This window comes from Bos taurus, chromosome 12, assembly GCF_002263795.3.
Source record: "Bos taurus isolate L1 Dominette 01449 registration number 42190680 breed Hereford chromosome 12, ARS-UCD2.0, whole genome shotgun sequence".
NCBI classification, from domain to species: Eukaryota; Metazoa; Chordata; class Mammalia; order Artiodactyla; family Bovidae; genus Bos; species Bos taurus.
This window is the reverse complement of record NC_037339.1, coordinates 31606898-31627772: the sequence shown is the minus strand read 5'-3', so window position 1 is coordinate 31627772 and position 20875 is coordinate 31606898. Positions and strand designations below refer to the sequence as shown.

Genomic DNA, 20875 nt, shown 5'->3' with positions numbered 1-20875 from the left:
AAACTGACTTATTGCCAATGTCGACTTAAAAAATGCACAACATGCGAGTTGCCAGTTTAAGTTTAACTTGGGACAAAGTGAGGACTGCAGCCCGGGAGACAGCAAGCACCTCAGACAGCTCTGAGAAACTGCTCCCAAGAAGCAGGGCGGAAGGTCAGTATATATGAAATTTTGGTGACAGGGGAGTACATGAAACCAGCCACATATTCTTCCAGAAGGTTTCGACTAGTCTCACGAAGCTGTTGCTGGTCACGAGGAACAGTCATCAGCATGCAGGATTTTAGTAATTGCCTAGATATGGAGAGATACAAGAATTGGGCTCGTAAAATCGGCTCCTGAGAATATCTAACTACCTGAAGACCTGTCCTGCTGGTCTCTCCCCCAGCACAGGGTGCCTCACTCATGCTCTCCCACCCTGAGCTCCTCCAGGGGATGTTGAAGGTCAGCAGCTGCATTAGCACATGATTTAATCCTTGTGGAGGTAGGTGTTGAGCACCCAGGGCAAGTGCCAATTTGTAGTTGACAGTGGAAAAGCAACTGGATAGCCTATCACAGAATTTAATAGGGAAAGAAAAAACTTAAAATAGTAAATGAACAAGGGCAAAGTATTCAGGAACTAGAGTAGGCGACCACCTACAATTTATCTGCAATGTGATCCATCATTTGGAACACCAAAGGTACTCTGTAATTAACATTCCAAACGTGCAATTCTGGGAAAACAAAACCAAGAGAGTGTGGCTTCATAAACTTTGGCGAAAACAAGAAAAATTGCTATGCAAATTAGTTGGCTTTTGAAAGGTTACATTCATTTTGGAAATGAGAATTTTTGTCATGTACATTTTGATTTTATATCATTAGCTCCCCTCAGGAAATTTGCGAGTGAGGTATTTCCAATTAGTTGTAGCAAGTTGTACATGTTAGCTGCTCAAAAATGCCAGAAAAATGGGGAGTTGACCAAAAGGGTCTGTGGCTTTCGCAAAGGTGTGGTGCCTTAAAATATGAAAATGAGATTGTGAGCTGGAGAAATGAAGACTAGTATCCTTTTTAGAGGAAGAATTTGCAATAAAGAGGACCTGGAAGTATCTGAATTATTGATATGTTTTTATTTCCCAGGATATCTGGAAGAAGGTAAATATATTTTTTGCAGGGGAAGGCCGTTCTCTTCTGTATTAAAGAACCTCTGATTATTTTATATCTCAGTGCACACCCACACACTATTAATACCTCATAAAATTACATAGCACCCAACAGTGAGCAGAGCTGGGACCTGAAAAATCCACAGAACAGAAACTTGGCCCCTATCTAGACACCGTTCCCTAGACAGGAGCCCCTTCCTCAGTCTGAAAGCCCTGATGAAGTTTAGAAATTAGGTAGCTGATTATCTTACAGGGAGACAGCTGTGCACCCTGGGGAGAAGCCTGTGTGGTTTGCAAAGTCCTCATTAGCAATTAGAAACCCGAGCAGCTGATAGAACGTTTCCTATACACGCAGGTGAAGACATTCTCACCATGCCAATGTTTCTCTCCCGCTTTCTCCCTATAACACATATGTATAAAAATGTTTTTTTTTTTTTTAATTCACAAAAGAGTTCCAAGATTTCTGCCTCATTTAAGTAAAATGAAGAGGAATCATAAGAGAATCTCACTTGCGGTTCAGGAAAGCTTCCACGGATCTAAGCTGCTTTTAACCACGAACAGAGCTATCCTTTGCTAGTTTTTGAAACAAAATAAATCTGTGTGAAGCAGAAAATCCAATAAACCATATACATTTTCCTCCATGTTTTGGATTCACAGTAATTTACCTAGATTTACTTTTACATAATAGACAGATGGACTTCATGTAATTAAAACGCTCCAAGCAATTATATTTCAAAATATCGTGACTTTGCAAACCCCCAAATGTATTTTTGAGGTAAAAAAGCAGTACTCCACTCAATATAGTTGTTTTAGCAACACTTCCAGTTTAGAGCGCGTTCTCTCCAATTACGAATCCGTTTTGCCTGTCGGTTTAACAGTTTCATCCATCTAACTGGAAGCATTACTTGTTATTTAGAAACTGAAGGATTACTAGTCTTCCCACTGAGAAAGAATATTTAACTGTTACTACCTTTTGAGTTTAACAAACATTAAAAAATATATATGCCAGCCCTCTCGCTTTCCTTCTCAAGAATCTTTGCAATAACTTATTTTATGTTACTGCATTTTAGTTCACACTGTATCTTTGCCCCAGGACGATTAAAAGCCAGGCGCTCCAAAACCTGGCTCCCTGCGCCCACCGAGGCTGAACTAGGGATCTTGGCCACTGAGCCGAAACGGCGAGTTCGAGCCCCTAAATGCCCTAGAGTTTTGGCGCCCCGCTGGGGGCTACCTCCACACTAACCCGGGGGCAACCTTCTGGTCCCGCCGCCAGTTTCCCCAACACCGGGCAAAGGCGCGGACCTCACCGATTCCTCAAATCGCATCTTTTGTTCCAAATCGTTTCCTTTCAGAACTTAAAAAACTAGACTTGCAATTCTGAAACTTAACTGGATTTGGGTCCTCAACTGCCGTCGGCGGTCAAGGTCACTCAGGTCAGCGACCTGGGCGAGTAGACCCCTGGCCGAGTTTCCACTCCGGTTGGCTGCGCGCAGCGCGCTCAGGCGCCGCGAGTAACGAGCGGCGGCGAAGAGTCGACGCCGGGGAACGTTCCCCGAGACGCGCGGGCTCGGGAGCCCTGAGTGGCTCGAAGGGTACCAGCCGTCGCCATCTCCTGGGATCTGTGTGCTCCCGCCGGGCACGCGATCCCCTCCCCAAGGGCTCACCTCCTTCCCTCGGGAGACGCTACGTCGCCGTCAGTGCCCAACATCGCCCAGCCCCCGGGCAGCCTCGCAGGCATCCTCGGAGCCGCTGTTCCGGGGGGACCCCGGCGGACCCGGCCAGGCCCTCTGGGAACAGGCTCTGGATGTCTGGCAGGTCCGAGCTCACGGCACTCCCTGAGCCCAGAACCGGGGTGGGGGTCAGTTGGCTTGCGGGAGGTCTCCAGGCGCCAAGGGGCCGCCTCAGCGCGGAGCCGAGCGCGGCGATGCTCGCGGACCCCAAATAGCGGCTCTCCGGGGGCGCCCACCCCGACGGCCCGCCGGAGGAGAAAGGACGTCACGGCCCCAGGCGGCTAAACCGCAACTAGTGTCCCGATCCCCTCGGAGCCCTGTCCCCAACCCGCCCGGGGGGTGCCCGGCCGCGCCTCACCTGTGAGCAGCAGACCGCCAAGCAGCGCGCACAGCAGGACCCCGGTGTCCCAGCAGCTGACCATGGTGAGCGCGACGCGGCCTGCTCGCCCGGTGCCCGCGCTCCTAGCTGGCGCCCACCGCAGCCGGTTCCTTCTCGCTCCGCCGCCGCCGCCGGCCCTGCTCCCCGGGCGCCCCTCTCCGCAGCCCCAGCAAGAGACAGCCACTTCCCCCGGTAATCCTCGGAGCCCGGCGTTCTCTGGCCGTTGAGTTCCAGCCCCGGGGCCGGTTCCGAGCCGCCGCCGCCGCCGCCGCCTGGGAGGAGCCAGGAGGAGTGTCGCTCCGGCGCGCTCCGAGCCTCCACCGGACCTCGATGAAGAGGAGCCGAGGGCGGGGGCGATTTTTAACCTTTCCCCTGCCCACTTCCTACCCCGGCACCTCCTTCCAGTGACGTCAAGGGGTCCCCCACCCCTCATCCGCCTCCCCACCTACCCTCTTCCTCCGGGACCTGACTCCCTACGGCTCGGGAGTGGGCGGGGGCCGCGGCGGGCGGGGGCGGGAGCGCGCGTGGGGAGGCGCGGGCGGCGGCGCCCCTGGGGCACCGACCTGCAGGTTCAGGGTCCTGGCTCCGGGCTCCTGCCCCTCTCCCCTCCTCCTCCCCTTCGCTCTCAGGAAATCCTTGCTGTCTCTCTCCGCCCGGCTTACTCAGCCCTGGGGGCCGCCCGAAGCTGGGAAGGGGACGGGGCTGGCCCTCCACTGCCCGGCTCCGGGGGCGGAAAGTCCGACCCTGGGAAGCGAGCCGCGCCTCCGAGACGGTGTCCTTGGCACGGAGGGGCGAGGCGCAGGCAGGCTCCCTCCCCGTTTCCATGCTCTTACCGCGCCGTCCCGCCGCCCGCCCCCTCCGCCCCCGCGACTCCCCCGACTGTCCCCAGACATCTAGGACGGCGCCGGACACCCTGGGCACAGGGGTCCGCGTCAGGAACGCCCGCGGGACCCGACGCTTGGCTGGCACCTTCGAGATGACCGCGAAGCCGCCGGGGTCCCTGGGGAGCGCGTCAGTGTCTTCGGCCTCACAGATGAACCCGCCCAAGTCATTTCCTAAACCCGCCGCTTCTAGAAGCAAAACAAGCAATAACATTACGATACCTTTTCAAAGGCTGAAACGTGAAGCTGCTCCTGCAACGTTCAAGGGCCGAGCGCTTGAACTTGATGAAATGCTCGAAAAGAATCTTTTCTGACGGCAGCTTGCTCCGCAAGGCGAGTGACTCCACTGCTCTTCGAACAAAACCCAGTGAAATTAACATGAGGCACTAAATCATTTGGGATGACACTAATTCCACCTTGTTCCCCAATTATGTCTCCATTACCTCATAGGCTGATACGGTCCCAGGCTCCACGGAGCAGCCCAGTCTTGCCCCTGTAAATACCGCTGGTTTGAAAAATACTTCTATTGGAACTGCCAGATAGTCACGATAAAAGGAGTGTGAAGGCTCCTAAACCCGGGGCCAGCGACTCTTCCTGAAGGACTGGACGGCCTCCCGCCTGGCAAGGTTAGGCAGACCTGGAGTTGCCACACCTGTAGATGGCAGTGCAAGGAGAGGTCCCCGCCGCGGGCGCTCCACGCGGCAACAGCGCACCGAGCGCTGGGGCGCGGGAGTCGGAGCCCCACGCGGCTCCGAGGAGAGAAAGACCACGCGGAACCTGGGCGCGCCTATCCGCTTCTCCACTTTTGCTGCTTTTCCGGGGCTCCTCTCCCCTCTCCCTGGCTCTTTCTCCTCCCTCAAGCTTGACTTCTTCAAAACCGCAGTATCATTCCGCGAACACTTCGTTAATTACGAATCGCAGGGTTAGAGGCTGATAACTGATCTTTCTTGCGACTGATCCCTCCACCCTCGGTCACAGTCCGGGACACACCTGCAGAGCCAAGGTGTCCCCCTTGCCTCACTTCAGAGCTGCTTGTCCGTCCCATGCTCTATCCCCAGAAGAGGCTCCGCATCGCCCTTCTACAGCGCCTCTTGGAGCCGAGCATCGTGTTAGGGCCCCAAACGCTGAGATGGGAAGATGTCTTCCCAGGGGCTTAGTTCTGGAGAGGAGATTGATGCGTCAAGAGTATACGAACATGACAGTTCGAGGATGCCAGTGCTGGAGGGAGCTTGAGTCCAAGATGGGCACAGAGATGAGGCGGTCTTTCCAAGAGCTCAGGAATGTTTCTTAGGAAAGACACTTAGCTGACTCCGGGGTGGGGTTGTGTGTGTTGGTGGCGGCGGGGTGGGGGGGGGGGCAGTCCATAGGACAATCTATAACAGTTTATTACAACCCTTCAAATGCTATTTGAGACACAACCCTCCACATGCCTGCTGCCAGAAATGAATCTACATCGAGTTTATTTGTGAAGCCAGAAGGGTTATTTGATGGACAGCTGAAACAATTTCATAACCTCAGACGTCCATCAACAATACTAGTATATTGTACATGCTCTGTCGCTCAGTCGTGTTCCCACTGTGCAAATCCATGGACTGTAGCCCGCCAGGCTCCTCTGTCCGTGGGATTCTCCAGGCAAGAATACTGGAGTGGGTTGCTGTGCCCTCTTCCAGAGGATCTTCGCCACCCAGGGATGGAATCAGCATCTCCTCCATCTCCTGAGTTGATTGGCAGGCAGATTGTTTACCACTGAGCCACCTTGGAAGCCCATAAGCCACCTGAAAGCCCATATAAGCCTGGAATATTGCTCAGCGATTTAAGGTTAAAGAGTCCCAGTGGAATCTAACTTAATTTATACCAAAAACATTCTGCATTGAATTATCTCACACAAATTTCCCAACTATCCTTTTGATAATTGCAGGCTTTTAATTATAGTCGATGGCCACCTGGTGGCTCAGAGGTTAAAGCGTCTGCCTGCAATGAGGGAGACCTGGGTTCCATCCCTGGGTAGGGAAGATCCCCTGGAGAAGGAAATAGCAACCTACTCCAGTATTCTTGCCTGGAGAATCCCATGGACGGAGGAGCCTGGTGGGCTACAGTCCATGGGGTCGCAAAGAGTTGGACATGACTGAGCGACTTAATTAATTGTAGTCAGCAATTTATTTACTATTTCTTATTTTGTTACTTGTATTAGCCTCCTCACAGAGAACTCAAGATGCTACAAGTTGTCACAAGGTTTTGTTCTCATTTCACTCTAGCTCATAAATTTTAGCATTGAGAAAAACAAATAGCTAAGCTAAAATGATGGAAAATAAAGGTATGGCTCACAGCCCTCCCCACTGAAAACAGATAATACTTTTGGATGAGAATAGGCTGCAGCGCTCTTCCAACTAAATCACGAAGGAAAGGGGTTTTATAGATAATAGTGATGGAAAAGATCAATTTCAATGTGCCTGGTGGGTATAAAAAGCTATTGAAATACACTATCTGCTTGCTTCCTGCTCAGATACAAAAGAACATTTCATCTCCTGCAAAACCAGACACTCTCTCTTGTTATCAGCTACAAACATTCTCTTGAGGATTCCTATTCAGAGGCAGACTGTTGGTAAAACCAACAGCTTTAATATTCAAGACCGAACAATGATATGGGAGCATCATGTGAGAGGCAGGAGGGGACCCAGGGCCTTGTCCTCCTTCAGTGGACCAAGTGTGGAGCCGATCAGCTTCTAGTCACAAAGGCTCAGTCAGGACTTCTTCATCCCCTCGTAGGTTAGGTGGTTTCAGAGCAAAGAAAAACTGCTCCACACTACACACTGCGTAGCATACTTATGTGTGGTTGGTTACAAGAACCAAATGACTTTTTAAAACCCTTCTGTGTTATATGAAAAAAAAAAAACAAACAAACCCATCTCCCAGCACATCTCTGCTTCACAGCTCAGCCTCTGAGATCTGAGTAGCACATGCTCACAATCTTCCTTAGGGAAACTGCTGAATTCACCAGGCAGGTACTACTCCAATGCTGATAAGTTCTGATGGAGTTCCTTAGGGAACCTCCACTTACCCACCACTCTTCTTTTGGCTCCACCTGCTTCACTCCATCCCTGCGCACCTGTTCCTCACCTAGGTTGGTGCTGCTGCTGTTTATCTCATTTTGACTGATTCAGGCATTCAGCTTCTTTTAGAGCCTGTGTCTCCCAGCTCACTATACTTTTGTTACTGCAGCCTAAGATCAAAGGAGCCCTTTCTGTCAGCCACTTTGTACCCTGGAGGCTTGCGGGACATGCTCTTGGTTAAAAGACCCGAGGCTTTTTCATTGGGAGCCGTGTGGTCTCGTTATACTGGGCCAGTCATAGTGTTTGATGACCCATATTGCAGACACTTTGACACAGTTTTTTAAATGTTCTTGTTTCATTTAGTCTATCTTTCTGGCCTGTTGAAATCTTTCTGATCTCCAATTCCGCCATTCAGCGCATTTTCTATATGTCCTGCTTCACATTATCCAAAAAATAGGATAAATGTGCCTTCTGTCTCATCATTAAAATCACTGCCTAAGGCAAAGTTCAATGAATGGAGAGAGGGAAGAGTCTGCAGAAGTTAAGTAAACCAAAGTATTCTGTGTCATTTTCTCTAGCTGTGAGCTTCCCAGGTGGCACATGGTAAAGAATCCACTGGCTAATGCAGGAGATCCTGGATCGGGTAGATCTTCTGGAGAAGGAAATGGCAATCCACTCCAGTATTCTTGCCTGGAAAATTCAGAGGAGCCTGGTGGGCTGCAGTCCATGGGATCGCAGAGTCAGACAAGACTGAGCACTCATGCAGGCATCTCCAGCTGCATCTTCACCATGGGAGGCTGTGTGTTAGCTTTTAACCATTTACCATGTTATTATTCAGGAATGGTCCTTGCAAGAGGTAATAAAACAGGTGAGTTTTATTCAAGGTATTTTAGGAAAGTTAAAAAAAAAAAAAAGCTCAGAAGGATATAATCAGAGAAGACTGGGGCAGGAGAAAAGGCAAAACAGAAAAAGAACAAATACCTAAAGGAAAAGCAGCTGGCTAAGGAAGCCTGCATAATGGTTATCTATTCAGTAGATTGAACAACTTTTGCCAAAGATTAGTTTTATCTCCGTTTATAACTTTTGGCTACTGATTTTTACTTATTTTTTTTAATGACATTACTTTTAATATAGGGCTTCCCTGATAGCTCAGTTGCTAAAGAATCCACATGCAGTGCAGGAGACCCTGGTTTGATTCCTGGGTCGGGAAGATCCACTGGAGAAGGGATAGGTTACCCACTGTACTTTTCTTGGGCTTCCCTGGTGGCTCAGCTGGTAAAGAATCCACCTGGAATGCAGGAGACATGAGTTCGATCCCTGGGTTAGGAAGGTCTCCTGGAGAAGGGAAAGGCTACCCACTCCAGTATTCTGGCCTGGAGAATTCCATGGATTTTATGGTCCATGGGGTCGCAAAGAGTCGGACACAACTGATTTTCACTTTTAATATACTCTTAGTTATAAAACATTTTAGACAAATGCAAAGATGAGAGGGCTGGGGGATGAATCATAACCCCATCATCTCAGCAAACCTACTGTGATGTCTTGCTATATTTCATGTTAATCTTTTCTCAGAGAGTGCATTTTTCTGTGTTTCTATAGAGCCTTCATAATTATTATATTTAATAGCTATGAAATACTATCCTTCCGCTGGACACTTCACTTTCACCATTATAAATAATTCCAAAATGAATTTGACACTGGAATGTTTTTTAGTCAGTTAAGCACATACAGACACTCCGTATCCATTCCTCTCCTCCCTACGAGCTGCTTTCATATACAAACACACACACAGTCACACACACACACACACACACAAGTTAATATTCTCGCCTCACTTGAGGCTTGCACCAGCTTAGTCCAACAGTGATCTGGCAACCGATCAGAAGGAAAAGTTTTGTGGTGTGGTGCATAATCCAGAAAATGTATTTTCTCATTCAGTAATGAGAAAAAAAATTTTTTTTTTGCACCCATACACAATCCCGGGCCAGTCTTGTTGAAAACAGTAGCGTAGAAGATTTAACGAGTGCCCTCAAAGGCCTTACAGTTTGAGACAGCCAGATTTCATGAAACATTAGGAAACAATTTACTGCAATTAAAGCAATTCTACAGCAAGAACAAGATACAGTTGTGAGCACAAAAGGAATTACTGATCACTGGACTGGGAAACGGTTTTGATGGTAGTATCAGATTTGTGTTGGCAGAGATGGGAAGGCGTCCTGACAAGGAGAAAAGGGAAGAAACCCAACTCCGATGGGGGGACTGTGTGGGGCAGGGGTGGCCAGTGGAGGAGGGAGAGGACCAGGGAATGGGGAGACAAGCTCCAGCAGGTAAGGCTGAGGGACCTGGACCACCCGGTGTGTGTGGTCAGTTGTATGCTGCTAAGTCGCTTCAGTCGTGTCCGACTCTGTGCGACCCCATAGACGGCAGCCCACTAGGCTTCCCATCCCTGGGATTCTCCAGGCAAGAACACTGGAGTGGGTTGCCATGTCCTTCTCCAATGCATGAAAGTGAAAAGTGAAAGTGAAGTCACTCAGTTGTGTCTGACTCCTAGCGACCCCATGGACTGCAGCCTACCAGGCTCCTCCATCCATGGGATTTGCCAGGCAAGAGTACTGAAGTGGGGTGCCATTGCCTTCTCCGGGTCAGTTGTATAGGTAAATTTAAATGTGTCCCATCCTGCCAGTCCTAGGAAGGGATGGTTTAGGATGGTTAGACTAGCATATAGGGGATTAAAGGGAAATAAAACTGAAATGAACTGAATAAACTATTAAATAAACCTATGAAGAAACCAGCTATTAAGAGGCAATAGTTCCCTGAATCACACAGCAAATTCCCACTGGCTATCTGTTTGACATAAGGTAGTGAGTATGTTTCCATGTTACTCTCAATTCGTCCCCCGGTCTCCTTTTCCCTCTGTGTCCACAGATCTGTTCCCTATGTCTGTGTCTCCGTTGCTGCCCTGCAAATGGGTTCATCGGTACCATCTTTCAAGCCGGGGCTCTGTGACAACCTAGACGGGTGGGAGGGGGTAGGAGGTGGGAGGGAGATTCAAGAGAGAAGGGCCATATGTATACTTATGACTGACGCATACTGGAATATGGCAGAAACCAATACAATATTGTAAAGCAATTATCTTTCAATTTAAAATAAAGTTTAAAAAGAAACAATAGGATAGAACTGTAACAGTTATGGGAAGGACAAACCAAGAGGACAGGTGGCTCTGGTGAGTAGATCAGGGACGGGATGGAGAGAGAAATTAACACCGAGGTTGAGGTGAGGAGGACAGAGGAGCCCAAGAGGAGCCTAGAGAACCCCAAGTTTCCAAGGAGGACTCCAAGATCTCTGAACATTGCCGGGAAGGGGAAGCTGTTGCGATGGGGGCGGGGACGGGGGTGGGAAAAGCAGGGACAGACTTGTTAGTTTCCACCAGGTTGAAGTGAGTGGGCAATTGAAAGCAGCCTACTTTATTTTCCTGCCTGAGCCAAGACAGGGTTTAAAGTGATCCAGTGGCTCAGGTCCAGACATTTTAAGGAAGTAGAAATTCATCATCCGATTGCTGTATCCTAATGCTGGACCAAAATCTTATTTACTCAGAATGTCTGAGTTTTATGCAATGGCCAGGCTGTAACTAGGAAGTTTACTAAAAGCCATGAGTTGGATTCCCACATCTGGGTGATCAGCAGAGCTCTCCTCTTTCAGCCCTTACGTCTTCCAAAGTTCCCCTTCCCCAGACACAGACTCTGGGCAGGTCTGCTGGCCACTTCCGTGGAAGACCATCCCTTTCCTTCCTGCATCTCTTCCAGACTCCTCCCAGATGTCCTTCTCATGCGTGTCAGCAGCAGCAGAAGTCAAGGAGTCACTCTCTACCCTGGACTGTGGGACCATCTGAACCAGAAGTCAGCTAGAAGGTAGGAGCATGGCCCTAGAACTTCCAAAGATACAAAATCTGGCAAAGCTGGCATCAGATGCAAAACAAAACAGGCTTTCTTGGCAAGCATCCTAGGCAATTTAGGAACAGAAAGACGATACTGTAAGACAATTGGCCGATTTTTTTCTAGAACGTGTGAAGAAGCTGCAAAGGTTGGAAAAAGAAAGATTCCAGAAGACTGAAGAAGATAAAACATGGAATCATAAAATTTTAAAGTACAAATGAATCTCAGAGAAGATCATGTCCACACACTTGATCTCTTTAAGGAAACAGGCAGAGAGGTGATGAGCTTTGCCTACAGTGAACCTGAATCTGCAGGACCTCCTTGGGCTTATGGATTAGACTCCACCCTCGCCTCCTTCTCCAGTCCCCAGCCCTTCTGGTCTCTTAATACCAAGTCTATTAGATGGAAGGTGAGTGCTGGTCCCTAAAGACCCACTGCTCCATCCCCTGGATGAGCATGAGATGATCTGATGAATCAGCTGATGCTAGGAAGGACCTGCCTGCAGGTCAGCTCAGATTTGTCAGGTCAACGTCACCACCTTTGGGCAGATGGTCACCTGCACTCAGAAAGCAATCTTAAACAGAGAGCCCAGCACTTCTGCTAGTCAGGGCAATGGGCAGCTCCTGGGCAAGCCTGCCAGGGGTGCTCTGCCTCTGGCTGGGCCCATGACCTTGAGCAAAACCACTTAACCTCCTTGTGCCCCAGTCCCTTATCCTGGGATGTCAGCAGGGCTGATGATATAATGGGGTTGTCATGATGACTAAAAGAGAAATCCTTTTAAGCATTTATAATAGTTCCTGGACCAAAATAAACACTAAGTGCTAGCTCTTATGACATGGGTAAAGTTTGTTTGGCATGCCCCCTGCACTCTCCCTAGTCCTCTACTACGTATCCCCGGGGGGTGGACTACACACCTGCTAAGTTCCAGGTCTCCCACGGGATTGGGCCTTGAATGGTCCACCACACTGGCCACACGTCCAAGGCTTGTCCCAACGGGCAAACCTGCTTCGTCTGACCCTAGGGGATCATTTGAGACCTTGTCTCCTGTCTGATTTCAAGTGTCCTCTGATGCTGATGGCCTCAAGTTGCTGGCCTGATTCTCATATGCCTGTCTGCTGAGTAGCTGTTTTGTTTTTTTATAATTAAAAAACTTTTTTTTTTTTTTTTACCATGCTGTTCGGCTTGTGGCATCCTAGTTTCCCCGACCAGGGATTGAACCCACACCCCCTGCATTGGAAGTGCTGAGTCTTAACCACTGAACTGCCAGGAAAGTCCCCTACTGAGTAAGTGGTACCTTTCATAGCCATTCCTAGGCCCAGCTCATATCACCACATTCCACTGCTCTCTTTCCTCTCCACCCTGCCCTGGTTGGCCTGCCCATCCCCTCTCTCCATGGGCCTCTGCTACAGAAGTTTGGCATAAAACCCTAAACTTCATATAAGAAAACCTCTCCTTTAATAGGCAAAAATCTTGGTCCATGAAGGTCAGCAGTGATGGGAGACATCTTGGTGAAGCTTCTCCTTCCTCCTTTCATCCCAAGATCTCCTTTCCTGAATTTCCCATTAATCTCCACTACCACTATGGAGCTGGTCTTTGGGGGCCCACAGTGCCCTGCAGTGTCCCACACGTGTGGAGAAAAGCGTCCCTTACCTGCCATGAGCTGAGCTGAAAATGGCTGTCAGTGTTATTGGGACCCCACGAAGGGATCGGATAAGATGATGGCAGAGGCGGCCCCCTCCTGAGCCCCCCACAGGATGTTCTCCTGTCCATGCTGATATTCCATGTGACCTGGCTGAGCTCAAGGACAAGGAAGAATCATAGGGAAGGGACTTAGAAAAAAGCTGCTGGCCTGCCTGGCCCTCCAGTGACCACCGTTCCTTCTGCTCGACTGGGCAAACTGCAGCTTGCTTTTGCCTTTGCCTATGGGCTTCCCTGGTGGCTCAGACAGTAAAGAATCTGCCTGCAATGCAGGAGAGCTGGGTTTGATCCCTGGGTCGGGAAGATCTGCTGGAGAAGGACATAGCAACCCACTCCAGTATTCTTACCTGGACAGAGGAGCCTGGTGGGCTACAGTCCATGGGGTTGCAAAGACTCAGACACGATTGAGTGATAATTTTTTTTTTTTCACATTTGTTCTCTAGGCTTAAAAATGGTAAATCCCCCTTTAAAAATGGTAAAGAGGAGGATAAAGGGGGAATCCGGTGATTTCAGTATCTAGAAAGAACATCAGTTATAATTAACAAGTCCTTCAAATATGAACTCAGTTTAGGAAAGCCCCAGTGACTCAGTCCGTACAAATGAAGAAAATGAAACTCAAAGTTTTAAGTGATGCATCCAGCTAAGGCCACAGGACTCAGCCTAGGACAGGCGTACAAGAGAAAGAGTCAGGGTTTCCATCCACAGCCACGGTGTCAGGCCTCGCAGATGCCTGCAAACATGGTTTTATGTTTTGTCATGTGTGTTATCTGCTGTCATTGATAGAGTTAGGTGATTTGAGGACCCTGACCACACCTGGAAACTGAGACATTCACGACAGGACAACAGGAGTGCCATTAGCTTAAGAGACTCTCTAGGACTATGAAGAAAATCTCCTGACCCTCAGCCTGGTCCCCTGATACCAAAATTAAGAATGGCCAGGGAGAGACTTCCCTGGTGGTCCAGTGGCTGGGAGTTCCCCTCACGATTTGGGGGACACTGATTTGGTCCCTGGCTCGGGAGCACCCCACATGCCACAGGGCGCCTGGGCCCCTGCCCCGCAAGTGCTGAGCCCAGGGCACCCTAGCAGTGCTGTGTAGCAAGAGAGGCGGCCGCTGTGAGAGGCCCACATGCCAAACTAGAGAGTGACCCCTGCTCTCTGCAGCTAGAGGGAGCCATCGAGCAGCAACGAAGACCCAAGACAGCCAAAAATAAAATAAAACGTAAATTAATTTTTAAAATACATTCATTTTTTTTTAATGACATGGAATTCCCTGGCTGTCCAGTAGTTAGGACTCGGCACTTCCACTGCAGGGGGCTCGGGCTTGGTTCCAGTTCGATTCTGGAAACTAAGATCCCACTAGCCATGTGGCAGGACCAAAAAGAACTAAATTAAAAAAAAGAATACACAAAATTAAGAAAGGAGATAAAGATCTCAGTCTCAGGAGGAAGATATAGTAGGAAGACAGGGATCCCAGTGAAGAGCAAAGCCACATCTCAAAGCCTAGAGTTGGTGTGAACAAGAACTATTTTGGTGCTTCTCCACGGCAGAGCCTCAAACCTCTGCCTGGGCTGGCTCCACCATCCACCATCCACCAACCATCATCCAGCATCCAGCATCCAGCATCCAACATCCACCATCCATCTATCACCCACCATCCATGTATTACCCACCATCCATGTATTACCCACCATCCATAGGGCTTCCTGGAAGATGGAGAGCATGACTTTCCATGGGATCAGGGAAACAGGCCACATTCTGGCAGGAGTTTTTCTTTTTTTAAATTAATTTGTTTTAATTAGAGAAAAATTACTTTACAATATTGTGATGGTTATGAATCAGTCATGGGTACACATGTCCCCCCATCCTGAATGCCCCTCCCACCTCCCTCCCCAACCCATCCCTCTGGGTTGTCTCAGAGCACCGGCTTTGAGTGCCTCATGCATCGAACTTGCACTGGTCACCTATTTTACATATGATAATATACATGTTTCAGTGCTATTCTCTCAAATCATCCCACCCTTGCTTTCTCCCAGAGTCCAAAAGTTTGTTCTTTACATCTGTGTCTCTTTTGCTACCTTGCATATAGGATCATTGTTACTGTCTTTCTAAATTCCATATGTATGTGTTAATATACTGTATTGGTGTTTCACTTTCTGACTTACTTCACTCGGTATAATAGGCTCCAGTTTCATCCTCCTCAGTAGAACTGACCCAAATGCGTTCCTTTTTGTAGCTGAGTAATATTCCACCACGTATATGTACCACAATTTCCCTATCCATTCGTCCCCCAGTGGACATCTAGGTTGCTTCCATGTCCTAGCTATTGTAAACAGTGCTGCAGTGAACACTGGGACACACATGTCACTTTCAATTCTGGTTTCCTGGGTGTGTATGCCCAGCAGTGGTAGGAGTTTAAATGCAGGTTGCAATCCTGTTCCGTAAGGCACGTGAAGGACTTGGCATCGTTCACTCCTGCTGGGACCTTCCACCTGTCCGAGAGGGACCTGACACCTTCCTCTGCCTGTTCAGCTCTCACCCACTATGCACGTCCTGGTCCAAGTGCCACAGGTGCTCTGAAGACTCCCTAAGCATGCCAGTCAGCCAGACCTCTCTCCCCTGCTCACCAAAAGAATGTACAGTTCTGCATTTTTCTCTTGTACTTTCTTGCTTAGATGCTGTGCTGCTGCTGCTGCTAAGTCGCTTCAGTCGTGTCCGACTCTGTGTGACCCCATAGACGGGAGCCCACGAGGCTCCCCCGTCCCTGGGATTCTCCAGGCAAGAACACTGGAGTGGGTTGCCATTTCCTTCTCCAATGCATGAAAGGGAAAAGTGAAAGTGAAAACGCTCAGTCATATCTGACTCTTAGCAACCCCATGGACTGCAGCCTACCAGGCTCCTCTGTCCATGGGATTTTCCAAGCAAGAGTACTGGAGTGGGTTGCCATTGCCTTCTCCTTAGATGCTATAGAGAACTGAAAAGATGTTTTTAGGCATTTAAGTGCTTGTTTGAAAAGCAAAAATAATGAATATGCCAATTAGGCACACTTTGGATTGCAAGCAACAGCATACTTGGGCTTCCCAGGTGGCTCAGAGATAAAAAAAAAATATGCCTGACAATGCAGGAGACTCAGGAGATGCAGGTTCGATCCTTGGGTTGGGAAGATCCCCTGGAGGAGAGCATGGCAACCCACTCCAGTATTCTTGTCTGTAAAATCCCATGGACAGAGGAGCCTGGTAGGCTACAGTCCATGGGGTCACAATGAGTCAGACACGACTTGCTGACTGAGCACATACTTGACTAAAAGTGAATTAAACAATAAAGACAAATCTTGTGTTGCTGCACATATAGCCATTTTGCATTTCTTTGCCTTCCTTGTGATTAATACTAACCATCTGACTACTTCTGGGCAAAAAGTGGACATTCTAGTAATAAATGTTAGCGGTGTGTGACAATTGCTGGCCAGTTCCAGAAAATTTCAGGTCAGCAGGTATGCGTTTGTTACAGTGTCATTTCCTCCTGCCACGGCAACTTAGAAGCCTGTGGTAGATCTTTAAGATGCGAGTATCTTGGAGAATGAATCCTGAGTTTTCATCACAAGCAAAAAAATATATTTTTTCTATTTCTTTAATGCTGTGTATCTTTAGGAAACGATGCATGGTCGCTCACTGAACTTATTGTGGCCATCATTTCTCAGTGTGTCTAAGTCAGATCATTACGCCATACATCTTAAACTTGTGAAGTGCTGTATGTCAATTATATCACAATATAACTGGAGGGAAAAAGAAGATGCAAATATCTTGGGCTCTGAATTATCTCTTGGAAAGAAATTACCCTGGAAATTCTCAGTGAGCCCTCAACTGACACTGCATGAGAAAAGAAATAATAAACCCATATGTGAAAATCCACTGGGAATTTGTAATTAACTAATTACTGTAGCAAAATTTCCCCAGTACTAGACCTCCCCAGTGAAGTTGCTCAGTCCTGTCGGAGTCTTTGTAACCTACCAGGCTCCTCCACCCGTGGGATTTTCTAGTCAAAAGTACTGGCGTGGGTTGCCATTTCCTTCTCCAGGGGATCTCCCTGACCCAGGGAATGAACCCAGTTCTCCCGCATTGCAGGTGGACGCTTTACCGTCTGAGCCACCAGGGAAGCCTGATAGCAAAACCTAGCCCATCCTAATATATTGAAACAACAAAATGAAATTTAAAGAGTTTGCAGACATAAGGAAACTAATGGAACTTCCAAACAACATCATTATATAATGAACACTTTAATTAGGAGCAGAAAGAACAGGCAGATACCACTGAGAATCTAACTACTGACATAAAGGAAAGTCTTGAGATATAACATACCTGAAAAAGACAAAGATATGAAAGCAACTAACGAGATACTAATAGAAATGGAAAAAAGATTAAGTTATTCCAACTTAAGATGATTGATGTCCCTGAAGTAAAGAATCTAAAGATTAAAGAGAGTATTTATTAAAATACGAAAGAAAAATTCTGTGAAAGACCTGACTGTGCAGATCAAGAGAACAAATTGTATACCAGGAAAACTTAATACAGTATGATACTGAGGAGATATCTTCTAATTAAACTATGCAACTTTAAGGATAAAGAAAGAATTTGTCAGGTGTTCAGGCAGAAAGAGTCGGACACGACTGAGCGACTTCACTTTCACTTTCAGGCAGCAAAGCAAATTGCTTGCAAGGGAGAGAAATTAGACTGGCCACACATTTCTCCCTCAGTGAGAGAAGACGAGTGAGTTTCAAAGGAAAGGATCCTAGGCCAGGCCAGGACGTTGCTGAGGTTGGAAGGCAGAGACAGGCATCTCTCAGACACGAAAGAATCCGGAGGACACAAAGCCATGACTCTGCATGGGAAAGCCACATGACTTGACAATAAATCCAACCAATCAAAAAATTAACCAAATATAAGAACTTGGGAATGAAGAAACCATGGTAAAAAGATGTAAAGTAAACAGTAAAGCCACTTGAAGGCATATGTACACACACACGCGTTTCTCACGCTGGTAAAGAATCCACCAGGCAATGTGGCAGACACAGGAGACTCAGTTTCGATCCCTGGGTCAGGACAATCCCCCAGAGAAGGAAATGGCAACCCACTCCAGTATTCTTGCCTGGAAAATTCAGAGGAACTTGGTGGGCTATAGTCTGTGGGGTCGCAAAGAGCCAGGCACAACTGAGCACACACATGTATTTGTATACATATACTCACATAACTCTGAGAATTACACTCCTTAGTAGAATGTAAATGTTGTGAATGGAAGCAAAAGTCAGGAGGGGAAGAAAAGCATCAGGAAGTAAGATACTCTTACGGCAGGGGGTCCATTGACACTGCCTAAAATTTTTTTAATGTAATTTTAAAGACACAGTATATCTAATACCTTGTTTTTTAAAATTCTATTCATAACTTTTGAGAAAAAGCTTGACTTGAAGAAACTCCTTTGCTGCTTTAAAACAGTCAACCTTGACTAAGTGAAAGAAGCCAATCTGCAAAGGCTACGTACATATGGCTCCAACTGTATGCTATGCTGGAAAAGGCAAGCTATAGAGTCGGTAAAGAGATCGTGGTTGCCAGGTGTTGGGGAGGGAGGGGTGAAGAGTGGGGGACGGAGGCGTCTGGGGCAATGAACTACTTGGTGCTGCACTGCAGTGGTGGCTACACGGCATCACCCATTGGTCTGAACCCATCAAGAATGAACTCTGATGTAACCCGGGCACTTCGGGTGATGGTGATGTGTTGGTGCAGGTTCACCTGTTGTAACAGCAGTACTGCTGGTGGGGGATGCTCACAGTGGGGGCTCAGGGTAGTGGGAGCACTACAATTTCTACCCAATTCTGCTGTGAACCTAAAACTTCTCGTAAAAAAAGTAAAGCCCATTAATGTTCATTGCAGCACCATTTACAATAGCTAGGACATGGAAGCAACCTAGATGTCCATCAACAAACGAATGGATAAAAAAGCTGTGGTACATATCCGTCCATGGGATTTTCCAGGCAAGAGTGCTGGAGTGGGTTGCCATTTCCTTCTCCAGGGGATCTTCCCAACCCAGGGATCGAACCCGGGTCTCCCACAGTGCAGGCAGACGCTTTACCTTCTGAGCCACTAGGGAAGCCCACAATGGAATATTACTCAGTCATAAAAAGGAACACATTTGAGTCAGTTCTAATGAGCTAGATGAAACTAGAGCCTATTATACAGAGTGAAGTAAGTTGGAGACAAACAAATATCATATATTAACATATATATAAGTGGAATCTAGAAAGATGGTACTGATTAAACTATTTTCAGGGTAGCAGTAGAGAGGCAGACAGAGAACAGATTTGTGGACACAGTGGGAGGGAAAGAGAGGGTGGTACGAATTGAGAGTGTAGCATTGAAACATATACACCACCACATAAAATAGATAGCCAGTGGGAATTTGCCTTATGATGCAGGGGACTCAACCCTGCACTCTATGACAACCTAGAGGGGTGGGATGGAGTGGGAGGTGGGAGGAGGGAGGGGACCTATGTATACCTGTGGCTGATACATGTTGATATATGGCAAAAACCAACTCAATATTGTAAAGCAATTATCTTCCCATTAAAAATAAATAAATAATAAATAAAGCCTGTTCAAAAATGTAAACCTATTAAAATTTTTTACCCTATTAAAATTTTTAAACTTATTTTTGAAAAGTGAATTTTCATCTTCTTGCTTCACTAATTGGTGAGTACTGCAAAATTGAGTTTCCACTATTTTTGGCATTCATAGAAATCTGAGGCCTAATTTTGCTCAAGATTTCCCGGTGTCTGACAAAGAGGTTCGACTAGGTATTATTGTTGTATAATTAAAAGTCATGAAATGCCATTACGTGTGAAAAAGGAAAAAATTAGAGGGCATACGTGGGAAGTCACACAAACGAAAAGAGAAAAACATTAACCTGAAAGTGGTGATGAATTTGGCAACTTGAGGAAGACAACCCCACCACAGACACAGCTGCTCTGTGTGCATAGCACACACACTGCGACCCGGAAGTAATCCTGATTCATGCTCTTTTTCATACCAATTCCATTGTGTTTGGAACAGTTACTCACCTTTGCATTCATCTTGGGAATTTTCTGAACCTCCTTCCTTTCATTCAGCTCCTTTCCTAAATTTGCTTAATGTTTTTCTTTGTAAAATTTAGGAGAATGTAAAAGAATACTTTTTTGTTCCTGAGATGTGAAGTAGGCTTCAGATGCTTTTGAGACCAAAATGACTTATCAGGTTAAAACAAAAAAGGGAGGTAGAGGAAGTGAGGGTGGCAGGAACTAGAGAGCTCCAGGGTCCAAGAAACGCTGAACGGTCTGCTTCAGAAAGCGGAGCGTGGCTCTTGCTCTCTTGCCCAACCAGGGATGGAGGAAGCTGGTCATCTCTGAAGCGGCCAGCAGCATGATCCTGGCAAATGACAGAATTGCTCTGAACCTGTTTCCTCGTTTGTAAGACAGGGATGAGACTGCCTGCCTCCTGAGGCCCTAGCACCGGAGAGGCAACAAGATGCTTTATGCCAGATTCAGCCTCCTGGACCACGCTCAGCGGGGCTTCCCCGCTGAAATGACTCACGTGTGGATCTTCTCTGCCTGCATCTCTGCACGATCTAGACTGTCAAGCTTGTGTCTTGCCGGCTCAGTCAAGCCTGCAGATTGGTTTTACCCTGGGCCAGGGGACAGGTGTGCATGCTTGTGTGCGAGCGTGTGTGTCTGGACCTCTGAGCCCATTGAGCAGAGGTGTGCACTGGCATATTTGATGCCTGAGCGTGAATTCAGACTTCCAGTGGCAAAGAGCCTAGTTAAGAAATGTAGCCAAAATGTAAACTCTTCTTCTTTTTTAAAAAAATTGTAATTGAAATTAGTTGATTTATAATGTGTTGATTTCTGCTGTACGGCAAAGTGACTCAGTTATACAGACATATATTATTTTTTATATTCTTTTCCATTATGGTTTATCACAAGATACTGAATATAGTTCCCTGTATAAATTTTTTTTCTGATTAGAAAGACGAGGACCATGGTATCCACACT

The 20875-nt window shown here is 47.4% G+C and overlaps 1 protein-coding gene across 6 annotated transcripts in view; it reads right to left on the bottom strand.

Moving 5' to 3' along the window:
* The window catches only part of FLT1 (fms related receptor tyrosine kinase 1), a 205302-nt gene extending 201609 nt beyond the window's left edge, over positions 1-3693 (bottom strand). For 4 of the 6 annotated variants that reach the window (XM_015473753.2, XM_024999786.2, XM_024999785.2 and 1 more), the window contains exon 1: positions 3225-3693. In XM_015473753.2, the coding sequence (XP_015329239.1) occupies positions 3225-3678 (454 nt within the window). In that variant the 5' untranslated portion in view covers positions 3679-3693. Of the gene's footprint in view, positions 1-2525; positions 2678-3224 lie in introns of those variants that run through there. The other 2 variants (NM_001191132.4, XM_059891968.1) reach the window with 2 other exon arrangements.
* Between the last annotated feature and the right edge of the window lie 17182 nt (positions 3694-20875).